The following is a 23,981-nucleotide window of genomic DNA, read 5'->3' on the forward strand; positions in this document are numbered from 1 at the left end:
ACATAAACAATACCTAACTTAGCTTTTTTGGTATTTCTATGCTACACAGTTTACCTGTGTTTTCAAACTGTTGCAAATCTCCAAAAACTTTACTAAAAAAGATCTGTGAATATGTGGACCCATTCAGTTCAAACCTGTGTTGTTCAAGGGTCTACTATATATCGTCTTTAAAAAACTTATGGTAAAAATGTACAACTGGATAAGGTTATGTATAAAAAAGTAATTTGTGATGACAACTTAACACAAGTACAATTACTGTTTTTCAATTCAACTGCTTTTCTTCAGAGTTGTATCTGTATATACAATTTTATATCCTGCTTTCATCATTTAATAGTGTAAGTATATATACTACTATGTAAGGAAATTGGTTTTTCTTTTTTAAACTTTTCATCATGGAAAAATTCAAACAATTATACGAAAGTAAAGACATGTATATACAAATATAAATACAAATATATATGCACACATCATCATATAACCATCACTTGGCTTTAACCACCAGCAAAAGTTAAATAACCTTGTTTCATCAATGCCCCTCCCATTTTCCTTTTTCAGGGTACTTTAAAGCAAAAAAAAAAAAGTATTGGAGTACTTTAAAGTAAACTGGTCATCAAATCATTTGTTAAGTATCTCTAATGGCATATGCCTCTCACACATATAAATGTGTAACTAATATCGTTATCAACTTACAAAATTAATTTTCTTTTCTTGATAAAAATGGCAAAAATGTCCATTTTTATTTATGATTTTTGTAACTGGTATCATTTTTTTCCAGGTTTATTTAGGTATGATTGAACTGACAAATGAAACTGTACATATTTCAAGTATACCACGGGATTAGACATATGTATGCATTGTGAAACGACTACCACAAAGAAGTTAATTAACACGTCCACCATCTACTTTTGTTAAGACTGCTTCAGATCTACTCTCCTGGCAAATTTCAGGCATAGAATACAGTACTGTTAATTATAGTCACCATGCTGTACATCAAATCTTGCTTCAGAATTTACTCATAAGAGAAAGTCTGTACCCTTAACCAATTTCCCATTTCCTCTAGACACCACTTCCCTAGCCCCTGGGGCAAACAACATTTCTACAAATTTGACTTTTTAAAAAGATTCCCCATATAAATAATAGTATTTGTCTTTCTCTAGCTTAATTCACTTATAATAATGCCCTCCAGGTTCATCCATGTTGTAAATGGATGCAAATACAAGTATTCCCTTTTTTCTGGCTTAATATTATTCCTTTGTGTATATACAACATACATTTTCTTTATCCATTCATCTGGTAATGGACACTCAAGTTGTTTATTGGCTACTGTGAAAAATGTTACAATGTACATGGGAGTGGAATTATTTCTTCATGAATCTGTTTTTATTTCCTTCAGATAATATACCTAGAAGTGGGATTTCCTTGATCATATAGCTCCATGTATCATTTTTGGAAAAACCTCCATATTGTTTTCTATTTGCACCAGTTTACATCCCCACCAGCAGTGACAAGGGTTCCCCTTTTCTTCACATCCTCACCAATACTTGTCCTTTATTTTTTTTTAACAGCCACTCTAACAGATGTGGGGTGTTATGTTACCTCACTGAGGTTTTGAGTTTTGCTGATGGATCATGATGCTAACACGAGGCACCTTTTCATGTACCTGTTGCCCTTTTATTATTATATTCTTTAGGAAAGTACCTATTCAAGGTCTTTGCCCATTTTTAAACCAGATTATTTGGGTTTTTAGCCATTGAGTTATAGTTTCTCTTATATTTTGGGCATTAACCCCTTATCAGATAAATGGTCTGCTAATATTTTCTCTCGTTCCACAGGCTACTTTTTCATTTTGTTGATGTGCCTTCTGCTATGCAAAACCTTTTTTCATTTGGAGTTCCACTTATTTTTTTTTCCTTTTGTTACTTGTGCTTTTAGTGTCATACCCACAAAATTACCAAGACCAATGTCAATGGGCTTTTCACTCCATGTGTTCTTCCAGGAGTTTGTTTCAGGTCTTACATTTATGCCTTTAATCCATTTTGAGTTACATTTTGTTAATGGTAAAAATAGGGATCCAATTTCTTTTGCATATATTGTTTTCCCAACACCATTTATTGAAGAGATCAAACTTTCCCATTGTGTGTTGTCAGTGTCTTGTCACTGATTAGTTAAACATTAGTTTATATGTGGGTTTATTTCTGGGCTATCTACTGTTTGGTCTATGTGTGTTTTTATGCCAGTACTATGCTGTTTTGATTACTATAGCTTTGTAATATAGTTTGAAATCAGGAGCTTGATGCTCCAGCTTTGCTGTTCTTTCTCAAGATTGCTTTGGCTATTCTAGGTCTTTTGTGATTCCATATGAATTTCAGGATTATCTGTTCTATTTCTGTGAAAAATGCCACTGGAACTTTGACAGGGGTTACACTGAATCTGTGGATCACTTTCAGTAGTATGAACACTTTAACAAAATGAATTATTCCAATCCAAGAATATGCAGTATCTTTCCATTTCTTTGCGTCCTCTTCAATTTTTCATTGATGTGTTACATGGTTTTCAATGAAAGACCTCTTCCACTCCTCAGTTAAATTTATTCCTCAGTATTTTATTGTTTTTCAGGATAGTATAAATGGGACTGCTTTCGTAATTTCTCTTCCAGAGTTTGTTCTTATAGAAATGCAATCGATTTTTGTACGTTGACTCTGTATCCTGCAACTTTACTGAATTCATTTATTAGTTCAAACGGAGTTTTGGTAGTCTTAAGGGCTTTCTATATATAATATTATGTCATCTGCAAACAGACCATTTTAGTTTTTCCTAATTTGGATGCCTTTTATTTCTTTTTCTTTACTATAATCACTCTAGCTAGGATTTTCAGTACTATCCTGAATAGAGGTGATGAGGGTGTGCAACCCTGTCTTATTCTTGATCTTACAGGAAGAACTTTCAGCTTTCCACCACTGAATATGAGGTTAGCTGTAGGCTTGTCATTTATGGCCTTTATAATGTTGAGGCATATTCCTTCTGTACTTTATTGAGAAATTTTATCATGAAAGGATGCTGAATTTCACCAAATGCATTTCCTGGATCTATTAGGATGATCATATTACTTTTAACCTTGATTCTACTAATGTGGCATTGACTGATTTGCAGATAGTTAAACCATTCTTACATCCCAGGGATAAATCCCACTTGATCATGGCATGTGATCGTTTTAATGTACTGTTATATTTGGTTTGCTATTATTTGGTTAAGGAGTTTTGCACCTATGTCCACCAGGGATATTGGCCTATTATTTTATGTTCTTGTAGAGTCTTTTTGTGGCTTTGGTATGAACATAATAGTGGCCTCATAAAATGCATTTATAAGTGGTTCCTATTTTTTTGAAGAGTTTGAAATGGGTTGGCATTATTTATTGAATGGTTGAACTCACCAGTGAAGCCATCTGGTCCTGGGGTTTTTTGTTGTTGTTGACGGGAGATTTTTGATTAGTGATTCAATCTCCTTACAAGTTAAGGGTCTGTTTAGGTTCTCTACTTCATGATTCAGCCTTGGTAGTTCAGATATTTCTAGGAATTTATCCTTTTCATCTATGTTATACAATTTGTTGACATGTGATTGTTCACAGTAGTTTCTTATAATCCTTTCATTTGTGTAATATCAGTTGTAATGTCTCCCAGTTTTTATCCTGGGTCTTTCTTCTTGGTCTCCCTAAAGATACATTGATTTTTATTTTTATTTTTTTATCTTTTCAGGAAAACAGTTCTTAGTTTTACTGATCTTATGTATTTAAGTCTCTATTTCTGCTCTGATCTTTGTTATTTTCTTCCTTCTGCTAACTCTGGGCTTAGTTTGGTTTTCTTTTTCCCTAGTTCCTGGAAGTATAAAGGTTGTCTTTTGAGATCTTTTTTTTTCTTAATGTAGCTGTTTATTGCTATAAACACTTTACTGGATATGTGGTGTATAGCTGTTTTCGTTGGATCCTATAAGTTTTGGTATATTGTGCTTCCATTTTCACTTGTCTCAAGATGTTTTTTTATTTCCCTTTTATTTCTTTTTTGACCCATGATTGTTCAGGAGCATGCTTTTAAAAAATTTCCACACATCTGCAAATTTCTTTGCTCTCCTCCAATTATTGATTCATACCATTTCAATACCATTGTCACTGGAAAAGATACTTGATATGATTTCAAGCTTTTTAAATTTATTAGGACTTGTTTTATGACCTAACATCTCTCTCCTGCAGAATATTCTATTGCGTGCTTGAGAAGAACATATATGTGCTGCTGTTGGATGGAATGCACTGTATATCTGTTAGGTCTATTTGGTATAAAGTGTAGCTCAAGTCCTATGCTTCCTCCTTGACTTTCCATAAGGATGAGCTATTTGTTGTTGAAAGTGGGGTACTGGAGTCTCCTACTATTACTGCTATTTCTGTTTCAGCTCTGTTAATATTTGCTTAACATTATGTAGGTTCTCTTATGTTGGATGCATATATAAATATAGTTGTTATATCCTCTTCAGGAAATGACCCTTTTAATTTTAATGTCTTAATATCTGATACTGAGGCCATGTTAAATCTTCCTCATTATTTTATTACCTCACATACAAGTGTATGTCTGGTTGGTAATATTAAAAATAAGTGACTTAACAAGTTTCACAGCTTAATCCATTGACATTACAGTTAATGTTTCAATCTTCATCTTGCTTCATGTTAGGGAGTATAAAATGGAAATTTTCTAATCTTATTATTTCTTCCAGATTTATCAGTTGGAATTTTTCTATAGATAACTTAACTCCTCACTATAGTTACTCTGAAATACAATCTGCAAATAGGAGGTAGGAGAAATATCTCTTTCTCATTTACTAATTTTTTTAAAAATGAGTTGTTGTCCTAGCAACCTTCAAAGATAAGCAATGAAGTTTGCTTTGTACTGACTTGAGGAATAAGAGTATGATATGGAAGTCACGGATTTTTATATATTTGATATATTTCCATTTATTTCCACCATTATTTCTTTTTGTGAAAACTCCTGGATGTTGTCCCCCCTGACATGACCTTAGTCCCTTTCCTTGTAATACACAATACCCAAGGCTGTTCTTAGACTTCTTTTTTTCCCCTCGTATATGAAATCAGACTCTTCTCTAAGAAGCCCTGGTTATTTTTCATATTGAGTCTACAACAATCAAGGGATGCTCATTGCTTCCAGAATGTACATGGCTAATTACTTCTAGAACCATTAGTAGTCATGGATGACCAAAAAAAATTTTTTTAGAAGGAAAACAGTATGAGTTCATAATGATACTCATGATTAAAAGTAAAGATCAAAAGATTTTAATTTAGTTCCTATTGTTTTATAACCTTTTATCTTAAGCTGAAAATCATAGTTTTAGTCTAATGACAGTAAAGTACTTATTTGCTTTATCCTGTCCTGTATGTTATATATTGAGAATAAAACTATCAATTTTATTACTGACAATAAGACTACAGAAGGGGGGATCCCTGGGTGGCGCAGCGGTTTGGCGCCTGCCTTTGGCCCAGGGCGCGATCCTGGAGACCCGGGATCGAATCCCACATCGGGCTCCCGGTGCATGGAGCCTGCTTCTCCCTCTGCCTGTGTCTCTGCCTCTCTCTCTCTGTGACTATCATAAATAAATAAAAAAAAATAAAAATTAAAATTAAAAATTAAAAAAAAAAAAAAAGACTACAGAAGGGAGTTGAAAATTTTTGTGTGAATTCATTTTATCTTCAGGCTATTTTCCACTAGTGATATACAAAAAAATACTGTATTTTAAAAGGCCTTTAATTCTTTTGTAGTTATGCCACTAGTATTTTTTTTACTTTCAATTTTTAAGAATTGCTTAAAAACATATGTTTGCTTTTTAATTATGTGTAACACTTTATAGGTTCTAAAGTCAAAACTATAAAGCAAAGTACATTTGATCTAGTTATTAAATTTTTAAAAATATAAATGCCATGTAACATCTTTTATCCCTGCTTAAAGGACAACCATTCTGTACCTTCCTTTTACTTACCAATATATCCTAAAGATATTCCACAGCATAATACCAGATCTTCCTGTTTTACAAGTCCATATGGTTACCACAGTTTATCTAACTAACTGCTACTGAAGGACATCTGCATTCTTTCATTCTCTTGCTATTAAAATAACGCCACAATAAATGGCTTTGTATATACATAATTTCCTATCTTTGGGACAGATTCTTAAAAGTACAATTGCTAAGTCAAAAGATATAAATATATGTGACTTGCATAATGAATTTGTAAGTGAACTTGAAAAAATCTGACATCTTTATGATAGTGTGTTCAAACCCATTAACATACATATCTTTACAGTTCTTGTTTTTTAAAGTCTGTTTTTAAATTCCTAAGGTCGGTTTTGCACAAAGAAAATGCTTTGTAAAGCAATCCTAATTTATCTGCAAAAAGTTCTTCCAGAAAAACAAAAGATATATGGATATGGAACTATATTCTAACTTAATCAAGGGAAAATAAAGTATTTTCCTGTTAGTATATTTAAAACTATCTGATTTTGGTAAAAATAATATACACCAAAAATTCAAGGGAACAAGTATCACCAGCTACTATCTTGAGAGGAATATAGAATATTAGCATTTAAAAAAACCTCAATAGATATAAATAGTTATATATCCTGGGAAAATAAGATAAGTGGTTATTTGAAGGGCTGAATTTGATAAGCATTAACATTGTGAGTCTTTCTACCAAAGTTAGTGCTAAGGAATAATATACAAAATATTTTTTACTATTATTTCAACATAGCCTTATGTCTTCTGACTCTCCATGACAGAAAAGAATGACTAGATTTATAATTTGCCAACATGAGTTAATAAGATTTTAGTAATTACATTTGTAATTTGAATGACAAAAATCAATAAAATATGGTAAGATTAATAGCTAAAAGTTCCTTACTAAAAAGCAAGTAACGTAAATTATTCAGAATTAACTTTTATAATGAGTCATCATATTTTTAAAGTACTCTGAGTACACCATACTTGATAGTGACTAAGAATAACTCTTATCAAAAAAAAAAATTAAAAAAAAATTCCCAATGTGGGAGTGTGTAGAATTTTGTGTGTGTAGAAGTTTGATTAGAAGCTAATTTTTTCTTGCTAATTTTATCTGCTATGCAGAATGAAGATAAAGAAGCAAAAACATTAATTTCTAATTCAGCCAATAAATAACATGCCAGTTCCTTTATGTTAACACAACTATAATAAATAATATTCCCGGTAAAGGTTAGTTTAATGTTTTTATTTTCATTTTACTCTTCTAATCACTAGAGAACTACACAGTCCTGATAATGAAATGGCACATACCCAAGAAAGTTACAGGACATAGTTAAAACCATTAATATGATTGTGATGAAAGCTCCTTATAGCTGGTTGCATAATACTTAGCCTATGGTTAACAGATACATTACTCTCTATTACTTGTTATACAGTATTTATAAGCCAAATGGGAATTAAAATTAGGTAATTATGCAATATAAATGGGACTGAAACACATAGAATGTCAAGTCTGACAAACTAAAAAGGAATTTTTTTCCATTCAAAGTATTAAACAGTATTTCACATGAAGCTGAGAAATTCAACAAAACATCACATTTAATAGCAGATCATAATTCATATTTCATAACATAAAACAAAGTTGAAAATTAAGGTAAATTGTTTTTGACCAGTAATAATCTAGTTCTTGTCTTCAAGATAAATTACTTTTTAGACATCAATAACATTCCAGTTTTAATGTAATTATCATGAAAACATTCACTAATTATAAATAACTACCATGAGTAATAATAAAGAAGTTTTATAGGAGTACAATACCTTGGTTAGTGCTGCAGTATGATCTTCTCCACAACAAATATAAACTATTTTCTGAGTTCTTAGTGACTTTAGTAAATTAGGAACATACCTATCTGAAAATTCCAACAAGAGACGTTAACGGTATTTTTTAAGTTAAAACTCTTCTAAAATGTGTTTCTTCTATAGCTTCCCAAGCTCAGTAGACAGTGATAAATAATTTTAACTGTGATCCAGTGATTTGGTAGTACAAGCCTACTTAATTGGGTTCCCAGGTCTTTCTATTCATGTTGCTGTGATAAAGGAGGGTTTTAAAAAGTAATTTAAGTGTTAATTTGCCTTAACACCAATCCGCACAGGACTAAAAATCAAGTAATTTCAAAGCTATCTGACTGCTTCTAATATCATTCTTTATATTCACCTCATGATAATTAAGCTCACAGAATTCTATTTAAATACTTGAAAATTATACTTTCTGCTATTTTGTAGCAGAAAAGAAATATGTCCTAATCTGACATATTTTTCTTATGCAGAACAAAGTATTTTAAAATTCTGAGTATTATTTATCATTACCAGTTGTTACTAGACCAACAACTCACTTTTGTTCACTTAAGTCAGGACAATTATGTTGAATTTTATGATATTAGTTTTTGTATTTCAGATATTGCCATCTGCACTAATGTAGTTATGAAAATCAGTTCAAAACTAACTTGTTTCAAATAATAACTTTTAAAATTCAAATTGCTTATTTTCAAACTGTAAATCAATGTTAAAAGTGAAGCCCAAAATAAAGATTTAATGATTCAGATTATTTTAATATTTCCTTGAAAAACTCAAATAGATTAACGGTTCATATTACCTTCCAGAATAATTCTACAACTTCTTTCACCAATGGTGGCCAATGATGTGATCACCAATTGAAGTAATGTTTTTCACAACTTTCTTTTAATGAATATCTAACAAAGATTTCTACCCAGATACACTTTTTAGAGTTTATTTTGTAATAAAAAGATATTTTTTAGCATTCCCACCATCCCTTAAAAGTATTTTCAAATGGAATTTTTAGGTAAACCTCTCAACCCCTTCTCCACATCAGGGAAGATTTGGGTACATTTCTTTATGACATTAAGACTCACTGGTCCATCTCAAAAGATCATTTCTTTTTAAGTACATTTTTCTATAAATGATGACAACCTACCATTTTCATCATTAAGACCTAGTTGACCAAATTTGTTGCGTCCCCATCCAAAAATAGCTCCAGAAAGGGTGAGTACAAAACTATGGGCTCCTCCTGCTGCAACTTGCATGAAAGGAATTCCAAGCAAAGACTTAATCAGCTGTGGTGAAGCTTGCTTTTTACAGTCAATGCCTAAACCCAACTGGCCATATTTATTCTGTCCCCAACAGAAGACTTCACTCGCTGTAAAACAGAAATTACAAAATTAACTATTTTCCTCACACATACAAAAATTTCATTTGAAGATCATCAGTTATTTTGGGACATTCTCCCTCTTACCAAATGGAAATACATATTTCCCTTTATTAAGTTCAAATCTTATATGGAAACATAATACCACCTAAAAGAACATTCTGTATTAGTATACTTTAAGTTTGACTTACTAATGAATGGTAAGTCACATGACTGAGGGTAATCTCATTTCCTTACATTCCTTAAGTTAGGACTATTTTTTAATATTTACGTCTCACTTTTATTCTATGATTAATCCCAAGAGGCACTCAACCAGGCTCAAGGCTTCAGTTATTATACACTGATCACATTCAAAATTTTATCACTAGACCAGACATCTCTTCATGAGCAAACAACTCATGTATCCAATCGTTTATCTGATATCTACACTTAGATATTACAAACGCACCTCCGGTTCAGCGTGTTCCAAACAATTTATGACCCCCACACTACCTTCCATATCTGGACCTACTCTCGGTATTCTTCATCTCAGTAAATGATATTATAACTGATTCAATAGTACAAGCTCTAAACATACAGAGTCATCCTTAACTCTTCTCTCTTATACACAGATTGGTATCAATCTATCATGTATCACCACATAATATACAGTTTTCCTTCTAAAGAAAAATATGGCAAACAGATCTACTCCTCACCATCTCACCTGGTTCCTATAATAGTTCTCTCTGCTTGTCATTTTTGCTCCTCCAACTGCCACTCTTTTTTGCAACTTTAGATATCTTATTTTTTTTAAACAATGGTACTAATAACTTTTTAAAATTCATACTATAAAATAGTATACACTTAAAAGTAAATTTTACTCTAAAATTAGACCCCAGGTACTCTTCCAAGAGACAACTATTCTTATCAATTACTGGTATATACTTCCAGAAATATTTTATGGACATACTAGCAGACAACTGTATATTTACATGGAGATATTAAAATATAGATATGAGGGATCCCTGGGTGGCGCAGCAGTTTGGCGCCTGCCTTTGGCCCAGGGCGCGATCCTGGAGACCCGGGATCGAATCCCACGTCAGGCTCCCGGTGCATGGAGCCTGCTTCTCCCTCTGCCTGTATCTCTGCCTCTCTCTCTCTCTCTGTGTGACTATCATAAATAAATAAAAATTAAAAAAATAAAAAAATAAAAAAAATAAAATAAAATAAAATATAGATATGATAATGTGGCTCACCTGAAAAAAAGGTGTCAGAGCCTTCCCTTAATACCAAGATAAGCACTTTTAACAAGGCCTATGATGTTCTATATACTCTACCTATATTTCCAAGCTCACTTCATACCAATCTCTTCCCTCACTCACTATACTCTAGTGAGACTTGTCTTCCTTTACATTCTCCAATGCCCATTTCTCACATGCTTGCAGTGAGTGTGTATCCCTCTGTGTAGACCTCCCCCCATGCTTTGTCAAGTTCAGTTCCACTCTCTCCCAGTAAGAAGCTTTCCCTGGTGGGATGCCTGGGTGGCTCAGCAGTTGAGGGTCTGCCTTTGGCTCAGGGCGTGATCCCGGGCTCCAAGGATCAAGTCCCACATTGGGCTCCCTGCGTGGAGCCTGCTTTTCCCTCGGTCTCTGCCTCCTTTCTGTCTCTCATGAATAAATAAATAAAATCTTAAAAAAAGAAGCTTTCCCTGGTCACCCAGATTAAATTCAGTCTCCCTGTTTTATGTTCTAAATATCTTAAACTTTTTTTTTTTAAGATTTTATTTATTTATTCATGAGAGACACAGAGAGAGAGAGAGAGGCAGAGACACAGGCAGAGGAAGAAGCAGGCTCCATGCAAGGAGCTCAATGTGGGACTTGATCCTGGGACTCCAGGATCACACCCTGGGCCAAAGGCGGCGCTAAACTGCTGAGCCACCTGGGCTGCCCTTTTTTTTTTTTTTAAAGGATTTTATAAACTTTTTTCTTTGTAATCCTTTTTCACGGTATGTAAGTACATTGTTATTTATATGAATATGACTGTACTGTTCTTCATTCCTATTGCACTTTACTATGACCTTGACCAAAACTGTATTTTTTCTGTCTCAAACTAGTTATTTATCTGCACCCTCCACTAGATGGTACAGTCCTTAAAATAATTCTCTCTGCTTATCACTTAGGCTCCTCCCACTGCTTCCCTGTTTGCAACTGTATTATCTTACCTTTATTTCCCCACAGCTCTAGCCTGGTGCTAGACATTTAATGAGTTAAATAATAATAATGAAGCCCCTGGAACTTATTTTTTAAATGGTAAAAACCAATATGGTAACCTTGGTAACCTATGCTACAATCCTTAGCTGGCAAATGAAAAAGTTAAAAGCAGCAGCAAAAACAAACAAACCTAATAGAATGCTTAGCCATCTTTGTTTTTATTCACATAAAGTCTGAGATCAAATGAGATTGGGTAAGTTATAAACTTCCTCCATCTATTAAGGTATAGGATTTAGTGAACTATAGAACAATTAGACACAAAAATCAATTCCATGTTTAGATACTAGCGATAACTTGAAAATGATTCAAAAATAAAAAAAAATTAAAAAAATCATTTGATATCTAGGGAAAAAGTAGTAAAAGATGTATAAGACCACTCCACAGAAAACAACAAAATACTATAGAGAAAAGTTGAAAGAAGATTTTAAAAGACAGAACATGTTCAAGAATTGAAAGAATCAATATTGTAAAAATTTTCTTAAAACTGATTTATAGACAATGTAATTCCAATCAAAATCACAATAGTTTCTGTGACTATGAAGACTGACAAGCTAATTCTAAAATGTATGTGGATATAAAAAGGATCAAAAAGAACCAGGACAATCTTGAATTTCAAGAACAGGAGATCCCTGGTTGGCTCAGTGGTTTAGTGCCTGCCTTCGGCCCAGGGTATGATCCTGGAGTCCCAGGAACAAGTTCCACATCAGGGTTCCTGCATGAAGCCTGCTTCTGCTTCTCCCTCTGCCTGTGTCTCTGCCTCTTTCTCTCTGTCTCTCATGAATAAATAAATAAAATCTTAAAAAAACAAACAAACACAGTTGGAGAGCTTTCTGCTCAATTCAAGTATCCAGTAATAAAACTGAAAAGGGGTAAGAAAATTAAAATAATGCTTACCTTTAGAAAGTGCAAGTGAATGATAGTAACCACAAGCAACCTGTACTATCTGGATATCTGACAAACTTTTAATATTTCTAGAAAATAAGAAAAGACATCAAAATCAGTTAATTCCATATAACAAATGGTTACTGAATACTATTTATTAATGCCATTTATTGCCATTTATTGACCACCTACTATGTGCAAGTAGTTTCCTAGCAGTTTATTCTATTTTTTATATAAGTCCATTTTACCCAATTATTTATGCTAACATCGTGAACAAAATCGAATGTAAAAAATTAAGAGGTGTAATGAGAAAGTATTTCGAAAAAATTATTTAGGCAAACTATATTCACACCCTCAAGTATTCCTTACAATGCTTTTATAATTCAGATATTTTCTTTTATCAAAAGAAATCTTTAGCTCAAAGTGTAAAACCTAGCAATCTATTTGTAAGACAAATGAACATGATCTAATTTGTCTAAAATTGGTGTTTGGCCTAGTTTAATACATGCTCTCTAGCAGGTTTCTTAAGAACCAACAGGGATTCCTATCATACCATGCTAACAATTCGCAATTTATGAAACCCCTTCCTTCTGAGCTGAGCTATCCTTTTCCTTTACATCGTAATCAGTTTATATTAAACTTAATTCTTTACTGGAGAAATTTAATAAATTAGTATTTATTATGATCACTAATATGTTCAGTCATATTTCTGCCATCTTGCATTTTTTCCTTATATTTTTATAATTTCTTCCCCCCCTTTCTGATTTTTCCTTAATATAATTCTAAAGGCTCATTATTAAAGCACTATGAAAATCAAGTAACTTTGTGCATCAATCATGCCATGCCAAGTGTTTCTTATGTAGTTCCCCTTCTCCTGGTCATTCTGTTTTTCCTGAATGAATGTTTTCAAGATAAAAAGGGGGGAGGAAACATGTTTCTTATTTCCCTTTACCTGATACTGCCACCTGACCTGATTCTGCCATATGAGAGTCCGGAGCAAGTTCTGACCAGAGTGTCGATACCCATGATTTTCGGGAGGCAGCTTCAGCAAATCAAATTTTGAGTAGGAGAAAGGAGAGTTACTCTAATTCCATATTGTTGTATTAAAAATATTTTTATTTAGTGGATTTATGTTCTTAACTACAAAACCTGAGAGTTGCACTGCTATAATTTAGCAGAATCCAACAAGTTAGCAGGATCCAATGCATCTTCAGATTTTTTAAATGTAGCAAAATGCCACTTTTTTGCAATTAGCAAAATCAAATACTACCAATGCAAAAACAGGAATAAAAAAGTACATGGATATGTACAACTGTGCTAAAGTTACTGAACATTTACTGTTACTGTTTATGCATATTAGGCACATGATATACTGACCAATGAACTATATTATATATTTTTAAACTATATTGATCATTTTTAAAAACTTGTTTCAGGTATCAAGTCCAAGTAAAACATTTCAAATACTATACTCTCATAGCACCTTATGCTTTTTCCTTCACAGCGTTTATCACTGTTAATTACTAGTGTATTTATTCATTTAATTATTACTAGTGTACTCTTCTAAGTAATAAGCTCTATAGAAGCAGACTATGTGTCTTACACCCATAGACTCCCCAGGACTTACCACATTGCCTGGCAAAAAATATGTAATGAATACACTGTTAAAGGATGAGTTTATAAAGTCTTCGAAGCTTTAGTATTAAACTGTTCAGAAAGTCTGTCCCTAAAACTTCTAAATTTGCATAGCAATTTATACTCAGTGACTTTTACAGTTCTAAAATTATCCTAAGGCCTGGAATACAGCATAAATGCTAATTTCTGGGCAGCCCAGGTGGTTCAGTGGTTTAGCACCGCCTTCAGCCCAGGGCCTGATCCTGGAGACCCAGGATCAAGTCCCACATCAGGTTCCCTGCACGGAGCCTGCTTGTCCTTCCACCTGTGTCTCTGCCTCTCTCTCTGTCTCTCATGAATAAATAAAATCTTAAAAAATAAAAAAATAAAAGCTAATTTCTTTAGCCATGTCTGCTACAGTGACAAGGAAATATTCTTCTATGGTATTACCATTAAGAAAAAAATTAACTTTCATCTCCATGTAAATTAATATACTAAAGATTTGGGGAGCTGAAGGAGGATATGTTTTTCTTCCCTTCTTTTTAGCTTACAGGAATGAAAAAAAAGAAAAATACTGAATGGTAAAAAGCTACCATGTTAGTTCTCCATGTCCCATTTTTCCTAAAGAGATAAATTAGAAAATTCTTTTTTTTTTTTTAAGATTTTATTCATTCATTCATGAGATACACAGAGAGAGAGGCAGAGAGAGAGAGAAGCAGGCTCCATGCAGTGAGCCTGACGTCGGACTCGATCACGGGTCTCCAGGATCATGTCCTGGGCCGAGGGCAGGTGCCAAACTGCTGAGCCACTCAGGCATCCCCAAATTAGAAAATTCTTAATGAATTTTTAAAAACTCATCAAAAGTAATTCTCCGTAAGTATAAAAAGGCTTATGTAAATGTTTAATTGTTTTCAAATTTTTTTTAATGATTCAAATGTAGTTAAATAAGCCAGAATAAGTTTTGTAAATAAAAATACATACTTATACACACACACACACACACACACACACACACACACACACACACTACATGAAGATTCCTAATTCATCAGAACTATGAAGAAAAAAAATCATAATTCAGACATCTAGGTTCAACATTTTCTAACTGCTTATAAATAAGAAATAACTCCCTGAAGTTTAGAGTATATCAAACACTTTAAATGGCCATTACATCACTAAATGATTCACTGTAAAGAACTGAATCATTTCTTTACTGAATTTTGAAAGATGTCTAAAATTTGTAGAACAGTTAATAAACCTGGAAATAAGATTTTGTACTCCCCTCTCTTGGAAAGTCTGCCAAAATATACTAAACTGTTATACTTTCCAATTTAATGTACAGGGGCATTAGAGGCAGAAACCAGGTGCTTCCAGTTGTTTGTGAAGTTAAAATTCCAACAACTGTTAACAAAGACCAGTGAAAATTTTTGATTATATAATTTAAAATTTCAGAGCTAAAACATTAACTATGTTACCAATTTCAAATTCAACAAGGTGTTTACATTAAGTACAGCTTTTTTATGTCAATTATACCTCAATAAAGTGATTTTTAAAATATATTTTTACCAATAAAACATTAACAATTTTCTACTTCCTACTGAAGCCACAACTTCCTTACTGATTTGAGAAATCTTAGCACCAATTCCTCTTTGAATTTTGAAAAATTTACACTAACAATCTAGTCTCTACCATTAAGAAATACTTTTTCTTTTTAATCTAAAATTGTTATATGTTCAGAGTTGAGTGAAATCAAGAAAATAAATTTTCCTTTTGACCAAGCTGACAAGTCAAACATATTAGTTTCTACAATCCAGAAATAGCTGTTCTCACAAGGATCATGTTATACCACTCTGTGATGTTTTTTTATTGCATATGTCCAAGAAATAGGACTTCAAAAAAATGTTACAACTTTATTGCCAACAACTGGTTTTCCAAAGTTTGCATGGAAAAGTATGTATTTCCACTGACATCAAACTAAAACATAGTATAATTAGGCTTAATTTTTTTTTTATAAAGGCATAACATATATTCCACCTAAAAAGAAAATAACTAGGCAGAAATGCAGGTCTACAAAAGAAACTCTTAAAATATAGTGAACAAGTTGAGGATTTGGAGGAGAGCCAGGTGGGGGGAGGAATAATTGGGTGACAGGCATTAAGGAAGGCACTTGATATACTGAGCACTGGGTGTTACATCCAACTGATGAATCACTAAATTCTATCCCCAAAACTAACGCTACACTATATGTGAACGAACCTGAATTTAAATAAAGTTCTGAAAGAAAAAGAAAAAAGAAAGAAAGAAATGCAGATCTACAGAGACCAGCATTAGTATTGAATAATTTGTCTTTCCCCAAGTAGTTCTTTCAAAACCAGATAAAATTAGAAGTAAAGATTATCAAAGTAGCAACAGTTTCAAATATAATCTATTATTAATTTTACATTCTTCTTTCATTTTAAAGTGTTGCTGAATTTATTTATTTTTATTTATTTTTTGTTGTTGCTGAATTTAAATACTCTTCTCCATGGCATAAAAATGGACTTTGTTCTCAAGAAAGTACAGCCTAACATGAATCCTCACTTTTCTGACCACTTTTACTAAAATTATAAACACTAATTTAAAAAAAATTTACAGATAGTTGAGCTTCCTCCTGTCTTCTATACATGTTTTATTCAAAACAAATGCAATATTTACAAAGCTGGCTGACAACTCTAAGCATATAGATAAAGGCTTGAATCTAACAGTGATTTGGTACTACAATTTAAAAGAAAAAATAAAAGAAAAAAATCACCGGCAGTGTTTCATAAAAATATATTTCTATGTCGTATATTGATCTGATATGATTTTCAAAAAAAATTGTTCTTAAGTTTTTTTGATATAAAGATGAAGTAAGTTGTATCAGGATATCATAATATCATCTGTTCTGGATGAACTCAGTGGGGCTCCACTGAAGGCTTACCAACAAAAATACATGAAGAAAATCTCTAGCTATAGAGGACCTTTAGACTAAAATACTGAGAGTTTGTGAGGACTATCCCAGACTCTTAGGTCTTACCAAGGCCACTCTTTGCTGACCTAAATAGCTTTCTGAAGACACGGCAATTAGTGCCAGCCACAGTAAAGGAAACTTTTAAAACCTCAGTGGGTAAGACCAAACAGCAATCTGTGAAAAAGATCCTCTCACCCATCAACATTGCTAGGTGTAGCCTTCCCTGGCAACATGCTCTAGAACAGGAGACTTTTTCTTTTGTGCTGGCCTCTTTCTTTTGTGCTGGCAGGAGGATTATCAGCTCTCAGTTGGCTAAGCCATCCCTCCTTAGTATCAAGTCATACAAAGGTATGTACCTCACCTAAATTTATAATCTCCTCCTGCTTGAAACCAGAGTATGATTTATCTATCATCAGTTTGGAGTATGTTATTTATTCCATATGCTACTGGCTTGTGAAATTCCTGCAGAAAACGTGTTAAATAGATGGCTGGCAAAGACAAACTCAGTCTCTACGCATGATTTTCCCAAAACAAAATATACTGAAATACTAAACTGCCCTTTAACACATGAAAATATCAGTAAAAACTATATAATCATCACAAATCGTATCAGTCCATTGAAAAATGAGTACGCTGAACAGGAGAAAGGCCTTACCATAAAGCTTAAAAGTTAACACATGTATTTAGCAAATACAAAAACATAAACTTAAACCAAATGACTCAAATAAGATTTCTTTTGGGTCCCCATCCAGGTTCATGAAATAGTAAAGTCACAAACACATAATTTATTATAGGACACTGTTCAAGTAAACTGTCATATAATAAAATTTTCTCCTTATAATTACTTTCTTTCCATTTACTAAGCATCTATAGATTACTGACTGAAATTGAAATCCCCAATACTAGAAGAGCAACAAAAATGTAATTATGATTTTAAGGGACCAGTAAAGTAAATACAAAAGAAATTAGAAAGTTTTGACATAAATCATGGTTTTGAGAATGCTGATTTAGAAAATCTCATACATAAGCCCTTTTTTAATCACAGAAAATACAAAAATTTTAAGAATCTTAAATTAAAAATCCCACTCCACAACAATTATTTGTGGGAGGAAATACAAGCAGTAGAGGATACGATAAATGTAAGGTCACTATGTTTCTATGAATGCTTTGTATTATTATCTAGCCAAAAGCCATTTGGTTGCAAATTATCATTTTCTGAAACAAATCAAAATTGAAATGACTAAAAAAAATTCAATTTACTTAGCTTAAGGGAAAAAAAAGTTTTCTCCCAAGAGCACCATCATTATAAGACATTGAAAGCAAAATGGGAGTTGTGTTTGTTATTTAATTTTTGTAACAGAAGAAATAAAGGGAAAAAAATTTGTTTGTAGAGTTCTGTGGAATTTAGTTACAAGGTCAATCAAGGAAACATGTGAATATAATGTATCCACAAGTCTCAACAGACAGTTTTTACTAGAAGAAAGATAAAACATGAAACTAAAGACCAAAAAAAACTTTTAATAAATTAAAACAAACACTCTAAATGAATGCTTTTAAGTTCTCAATAAACATACATGAGGAAAGGTCATATGCTTACTAAAGGAACCAGCTAGCCTTCCTAGTTAAAAAAACTCATTTCTAATAATAGTTTCTGTTCTGAATTAGATTATTTGTCCTGGTGTTCCATTTTCTTATCCTAGTAAGTTACATCCTATTTCTTAAACCAGACAAACATTACCAATGATAAGTTAAAAACAAAATTTCTAAATGTGTGTAAAAATAACTCTACCTAGATTTACATCTAAAATTAGTTTAATACCTTGTTTCTCTGGAGAGTTCTCTTTTGTCCCTATAACTATTACTAGAAAGAAAGAACAAGAGTTTAAGGAAGCAAGAATTTGAATAATTTAAAAAACAAAGTGTGATTAATGTATTATTTCTGTATTTAAAATAAATTGGCTACTTTTCTTTAAATATATTTTTACCTAAATATGTTCATGCTCTTATAATTTTTAATATTAAAACAATGGCCATGCCCTATGTAAATCTCTAAGACTACAACACTAATGAGGTGTTTATTTTTTAATTCTGAAATAATTCTATGATGAATTAGTGCTTAACAAATTAAATCATGGCCACTACACTTTGTAAAAATGTGGAAACTGACTGAATTATTTTTATACTAAGTATGTGGGGTTTCTATATTCAATAAAAACAATAAAAAAAACAAGATAGAGAAAGATGTAAGCAACCAATATTTAATAAATCTTTCAATAGCTGGGGTAGTCACGATTCTAGAATTAGTTTAAATTAGCCTAAACCACTTTAAAATTTTAGTAGGAAAATATTTATAATAAAGTACATATTCCCCATCCCTTTTCTTTACAAATAATTTTTGGGGAAAATATGTAGTACATAAAAAAAAGCACTCAGCTCAAATTAAAGGTAAGAATCTACCTAGAAAACTTCCTTAAGAATTCAAAAGGGAGAAATAATTAGGTATCAACTCTTAAATACCATAGTAAGAATAATTAAGTAACAAATTTATTATAAAAGATTGTTAAAGACCTCTTTTGGTCACCTTTGTTACCTGGGTACTCTGATACATTCCTCTGATCCTAGCAGGCCAAGCTGTCCATCAGAATCGAGACCCCATGCATACACCTGGCCTTTGTCATTTAGAGCTAATGTATGAGCTTCTCCACATGAAACAGCTACGATATTTTGGGCATCCAGGGCAACAACCTGCTCTACAGAAATCAAGAAGAGAGACATTACATTTTAGTTTTGAACTACTAATGACAATAAAACAGTCTTCATCTTGTACAAAAAAGCTTAAGAAAATGATAAAATACAAACTACAGACTAAGTGTAACACTAGTTACTTTAAAAAACTTAACAAGTATGTGCCATATAAAATTCTCATTGTGGTAAATACAGATATATATTCTGGGGCATAAGCAACTCAAAATACTAAGTTTGGACATTAAGTTTTGGACAATAAGTTGGAACATTTTGGAGAAGAAGTGAAAAGTTTATAAAATTTCTCTCAAAGTACTCTTCATTTAAAGCCATTACCAATAACAGAAGAGTCCAGCTGAAAAAAGAATCATTTAAACATCCTGGGCCAAATTATTTAATAATGAAATCATAATTGACATATACTACTATGGAGTGATTCTGAAATTAATTAAATAATCTGAACTGGCAATTTCTGATAGAAAAGCAAATTCTTTACAAATCTCATAAATAGCGCATCTACTAGATATGCTGAAGAGAGAACTTTTCAAAGCAATGTACCATAACAAACAGGTTTCAGTTTATGGACTGCCATTTTAACATCAAAGATATAAAAATCCCATATGTGGCTAAAATGTGTTCAAGTTTTAAACCAGAAAATAATTTAGAATATCGTTCCTTCCTAAGACTGTCAGTAGCCACTGACAAACCAGTAAACAAAGTGCAACTGATTCTTTAGTCTCCTTAAGATGTGTAAGGTCTGTCAGTTTTTTTACTACTACTATTACATGGTTTAAGATAATCATTTATAATAAGCCCTTTAATTTCAGCTTACTAAAAAAGCTATAATTTCTGTCTTCAATAAACTGAAAGCTGAAGAGTTGTTCAACTGAATCAGAGTTTTCTTCTGAAACACACTTTAGCTCATGTACAAATGCAGATATTCAATAAAGAAACCAATTGCATCGAAAAAGTTTAAATCCCCATGTCTAGAGAATTTCAAATTCTATCTAGATTACTACCCTTGCATTTTGGGGTAGGATGTTAGCCCTATTAGCCTCTAAGAATCTGTACAACTCTAATGCTCTAATGGTACTACTTAAAGTACTTACCTTAAGGTACTATGAGTTAGTAACTTGTGAAGATGGTGAACAATATGTAGAAGTTCATTATACTTATCTTTTGCTATTTATATATATTTTGTGTATGTTTTTATGAAATTATATTGTAGGAACAAAGAAAACAAGCAAACAAGAAGAACAAAATGTAACACACTGAGCCCCCCCAAAAAAATCAAGAAAAAGTAGGACATTATTTGTTTACACCAAAACATCACCATAAATCTTAATTATAAAGAAGGCAGGCCTGTTCTCTTTCACAGAGGCCCCAGAAATAAGTCAACATCTCTCCAAGACAGTAAAGAGCAGAAAATGACAAGATGACAAGACAAATGAGTAAAGACTGGATGGTACCATAGCAAATGAAGAGTACTTTAGATAGCAACAGCTATAAAGTCAAAGACACAAAAATTCAAAAAAAGCAAAGAAACGATAATCTTTACGGAAACACAATGAGAATAAAACATTTCTAGCCCTGAATGAGTTTACAGTTTACAGAAAAACAAGTGAGATAAGGATTGTGATTAAATGCTAAGATAAAGATATACACAAAAAGCACCATGGGAATATGAGATACTTATTAAAACCTTAAAAGATACTAGGAAGAATTCTGGAAGCCAGTAACACTTAACACCAAATCCTGAGCTGAGGAACGAGGAAGAGATTCCATGCAGCCATTTGAGAAAATTCTTATAACAAAACTAATTAAAAACAAAGTTTAAAGACAAATAAGAAAAATGGAAAAAATGTTACTCATACCTCAAAGAAATAATCTCAATTTTTAAAGACTTAGTTGGAAAAAAAAAAAAAGACCAGTAATTTAATGAAAAGTGGACAAAAGATGTTAACTGATATACAGTTCACAGAAAAAGAAACAGAAACTGCCCTTAATCATATGAAAAGATGTTCAACTTCATTGAGGAGAGAAACGTAAATCCAAACTACATTTAGAAGCCAATAATATGTTCACTTAGAAAATGTATAAAACCATACACTTAGAATTTTGTACTTTTCCATATAGGTTATCCTTTAGGCAAAGTTTACATTTTTCAAGAGAATAAGAAGAAAAGCCACAGAATGGGAAAAAATATTTGCAAAAGATGGATCTAATAAAAAACTACCCAAAATATATAAAAAATTCTTACAACTCAACAGCAAGAAAATAAATAGCCCATTAAAAAACAGGCAAAAGAACTGGACAGACACACCTCACCAAGTAAGATACACAGATGGCAAGTAAGCCAATGAAAGGATGTTCTACATTATATGTCATCAGGGAATTGCAAATTAAAATGAGATACCACTATACATCTTATTAAATGGCCCAGATTGCTGGAAAGGATAGAGAGCAACAGAAACTCTCATTTGCTGCTAGAGGATATGCAAAATGATACAGCCACTTTCGAAGACAATTTGGTAGTTGCTTACAAAACTAAACATATTCTTATCATATGACCCAGCAATCACACTCCTTGATATTCCCCAAAGGAGCTGAAAACATGCCAACACAAAAACCTACGCAATAGATGTTTACAGCATCTTTATCCATAATTGCTAAAACATGGAAACAACCAAAATGTCTTAAATAGTAAATAAAGCGTTGTACATCCAGATGATAGAATATTATTGAAATAAAATGGAATAAGCTATCAAACCATAAGAAGACATGGAAGACACTTAAGTGCATATTCCTAAGTAAAAAGAAGCCAATCTGAAAAGGCTACAATTCTGTATGATTCCAAATACATAAATTCTGGAAAAGTCAAAAATTTGAAGACAGTAAAAAGTTTAGTGGTTGCTGGAGGTTGGGGGAAGAGAGGGATGAACAGGCCAAGCAGAGTTTTTTTTTTTTTTTTTTAAGACTTACTTATTTATTCATGAGAGACACAGACTGAGAGATAGAGGCAGAGCCATAGGCAGAGGGAGAAACAGGCTTCTTGCAGGGAGTGATCCGGATCCCAAGATCCCAAGACCTGAGCCAAAGGCAGGCGCCCAACAGCTGAGCCACCCAGGCATCCTAGAGCAGAGTGTTTTTAAGGTAGTAAATAAAACTATTCTGTATGATACCATTACTATTCTGTACAATAATATATATCATTATGCATTTGTCAAAACCCATAGATTGCACAACACACAGAGTGAACCCTAATGAAACTACGAACTTCAGATGATGTCACTGTAGGTTCGTTTATGGCGGTAAATGTGCCACTGTGGTATAAGATGTGGATAATGGGAAAGATTGTGCATGTGTGGGGATGAAGTATATAGGAATTGTGCTTTCTGCTCAGTTTTGCTGTGAACCTAAAACCACTCTAAAAAATAGTTTATTAATTTAAAAAGTTTATGACTATAACAAAACTCACACACCAAGGTACTACTTTTCACAAAAATCCCGAAGTTTGATCATCTGTTGGAGGAAAAAAAGCACTCACCTATTATCAGTATATGATAATAGAGGTGTAAAACAGAACAACCTTTATGGAGAGATATGTGGCAATACCTAACCTTTATGGAGAGAAATGTGGCAATACCTAACAAAACATGCATTTACCTTCTGGACCCACCAATTCCATTTCCACGGAATTATCTTACGGTAGAATATGCCATTTAGGCATAGGATTATTTTGAACTCAAAGACATTTTAAGAAGAAATAGATACAAGTAAAGCTCTCTGCCCTCTCCCTATTTGCCTAAAAGGATGACATAAATAATGTAAAGATGCCCACTCTTTCCCTCTCTATCAAGAAAGACAGAAGTCAATCACCAGAGACAACTCTAAACTCCGTCAGCTCAGAGATGGCACCAGAAAAACCTATGCAACTTTCCTAAATAGCTCTTATCTTCCATTAGTTTCCCCACATATTTAACCTTCCCATTTGCCACCTTAGAAACTCAGTCCTTTTTGTTACTTCTCTAAAAATTTACTGTTCTTTTAAGATGCTATATAAGCCCATGTTCTATCACCTGAGTTACTCATCACGGAATGCTCCCATGTGTAAGCTCAGCACATTAATAAATTTGTTTTTTCTCTTGTTAATCTTGTCTTTTGTCTAGACAGAGCCTAGCTAGAGAACCTAGAAAGGTAGAGCAGAAATACGTGCGTGTGTTTATGTCTGTTATGT

The 23,981-nt window shown here is 32.7% G+C and overlaps 1 protein-coding gene across 6 annotated transcripts in view; it reads right to left on the minus strand.

The window, feature by feature from the left end:
* Window positions 1-23,981, minus strand: part of HERC4 (HECT and RLD domain containing E3 ubiquitin protein ligase 4) — a 158,127-nt gene that overhangs the window by 109,347 nt on the left and 24,799 nt on the right. For 4 of the 6 annotated variants that reach the window (XR_012001097.1, XR_012001096.1, XM_026003496.2 and 1 more), the window contains exons 3-6: window positions 19,593-19,752; window positions 12,412-12,488; window positions 9,038-9,259; window positions 7,864-7,955 (exon numbers count right to left, since the gene is read on the minus strand). Coding sequence is in view for 4 of the 6 variants with exons in the window: in XM_026003496.2 (XP_025859281.1) it covers window positions 7,864-7,955; window positions 9,038-9,259; window positions 12,412-12,488; window positions 19,593-19,752 (551 nt within the window). In the remaining 2 variants the exon portion in view is untranslated. Of the gene's footprint in view, window positions 1-7,863; window positions 7,956-9,037; window positions 9,260-12,411; window positions 12,489-18,821; window positions 18,864-19,592; window positions 19,753-23,981 lie in introns of all 6 variants that reach the window. The other 2 variants (XM_072756145.1, XM_072756144.1) reach the window with 1 other exon arrangement.

This window comes from Vulpes vulpes, chromosome 4 (genome assembly GCF_048418805.1).
Source record: "Vulpes vulpes isolate BD-2025 chromosome 4, VulVul3, whole genome shotgun sequence".
Lineage (NCBI taxonomy): Eukaryota > Metazoa > Chordata > Mammalia > Carnivora > Canidae > Vulpes > Vulpes vulpes.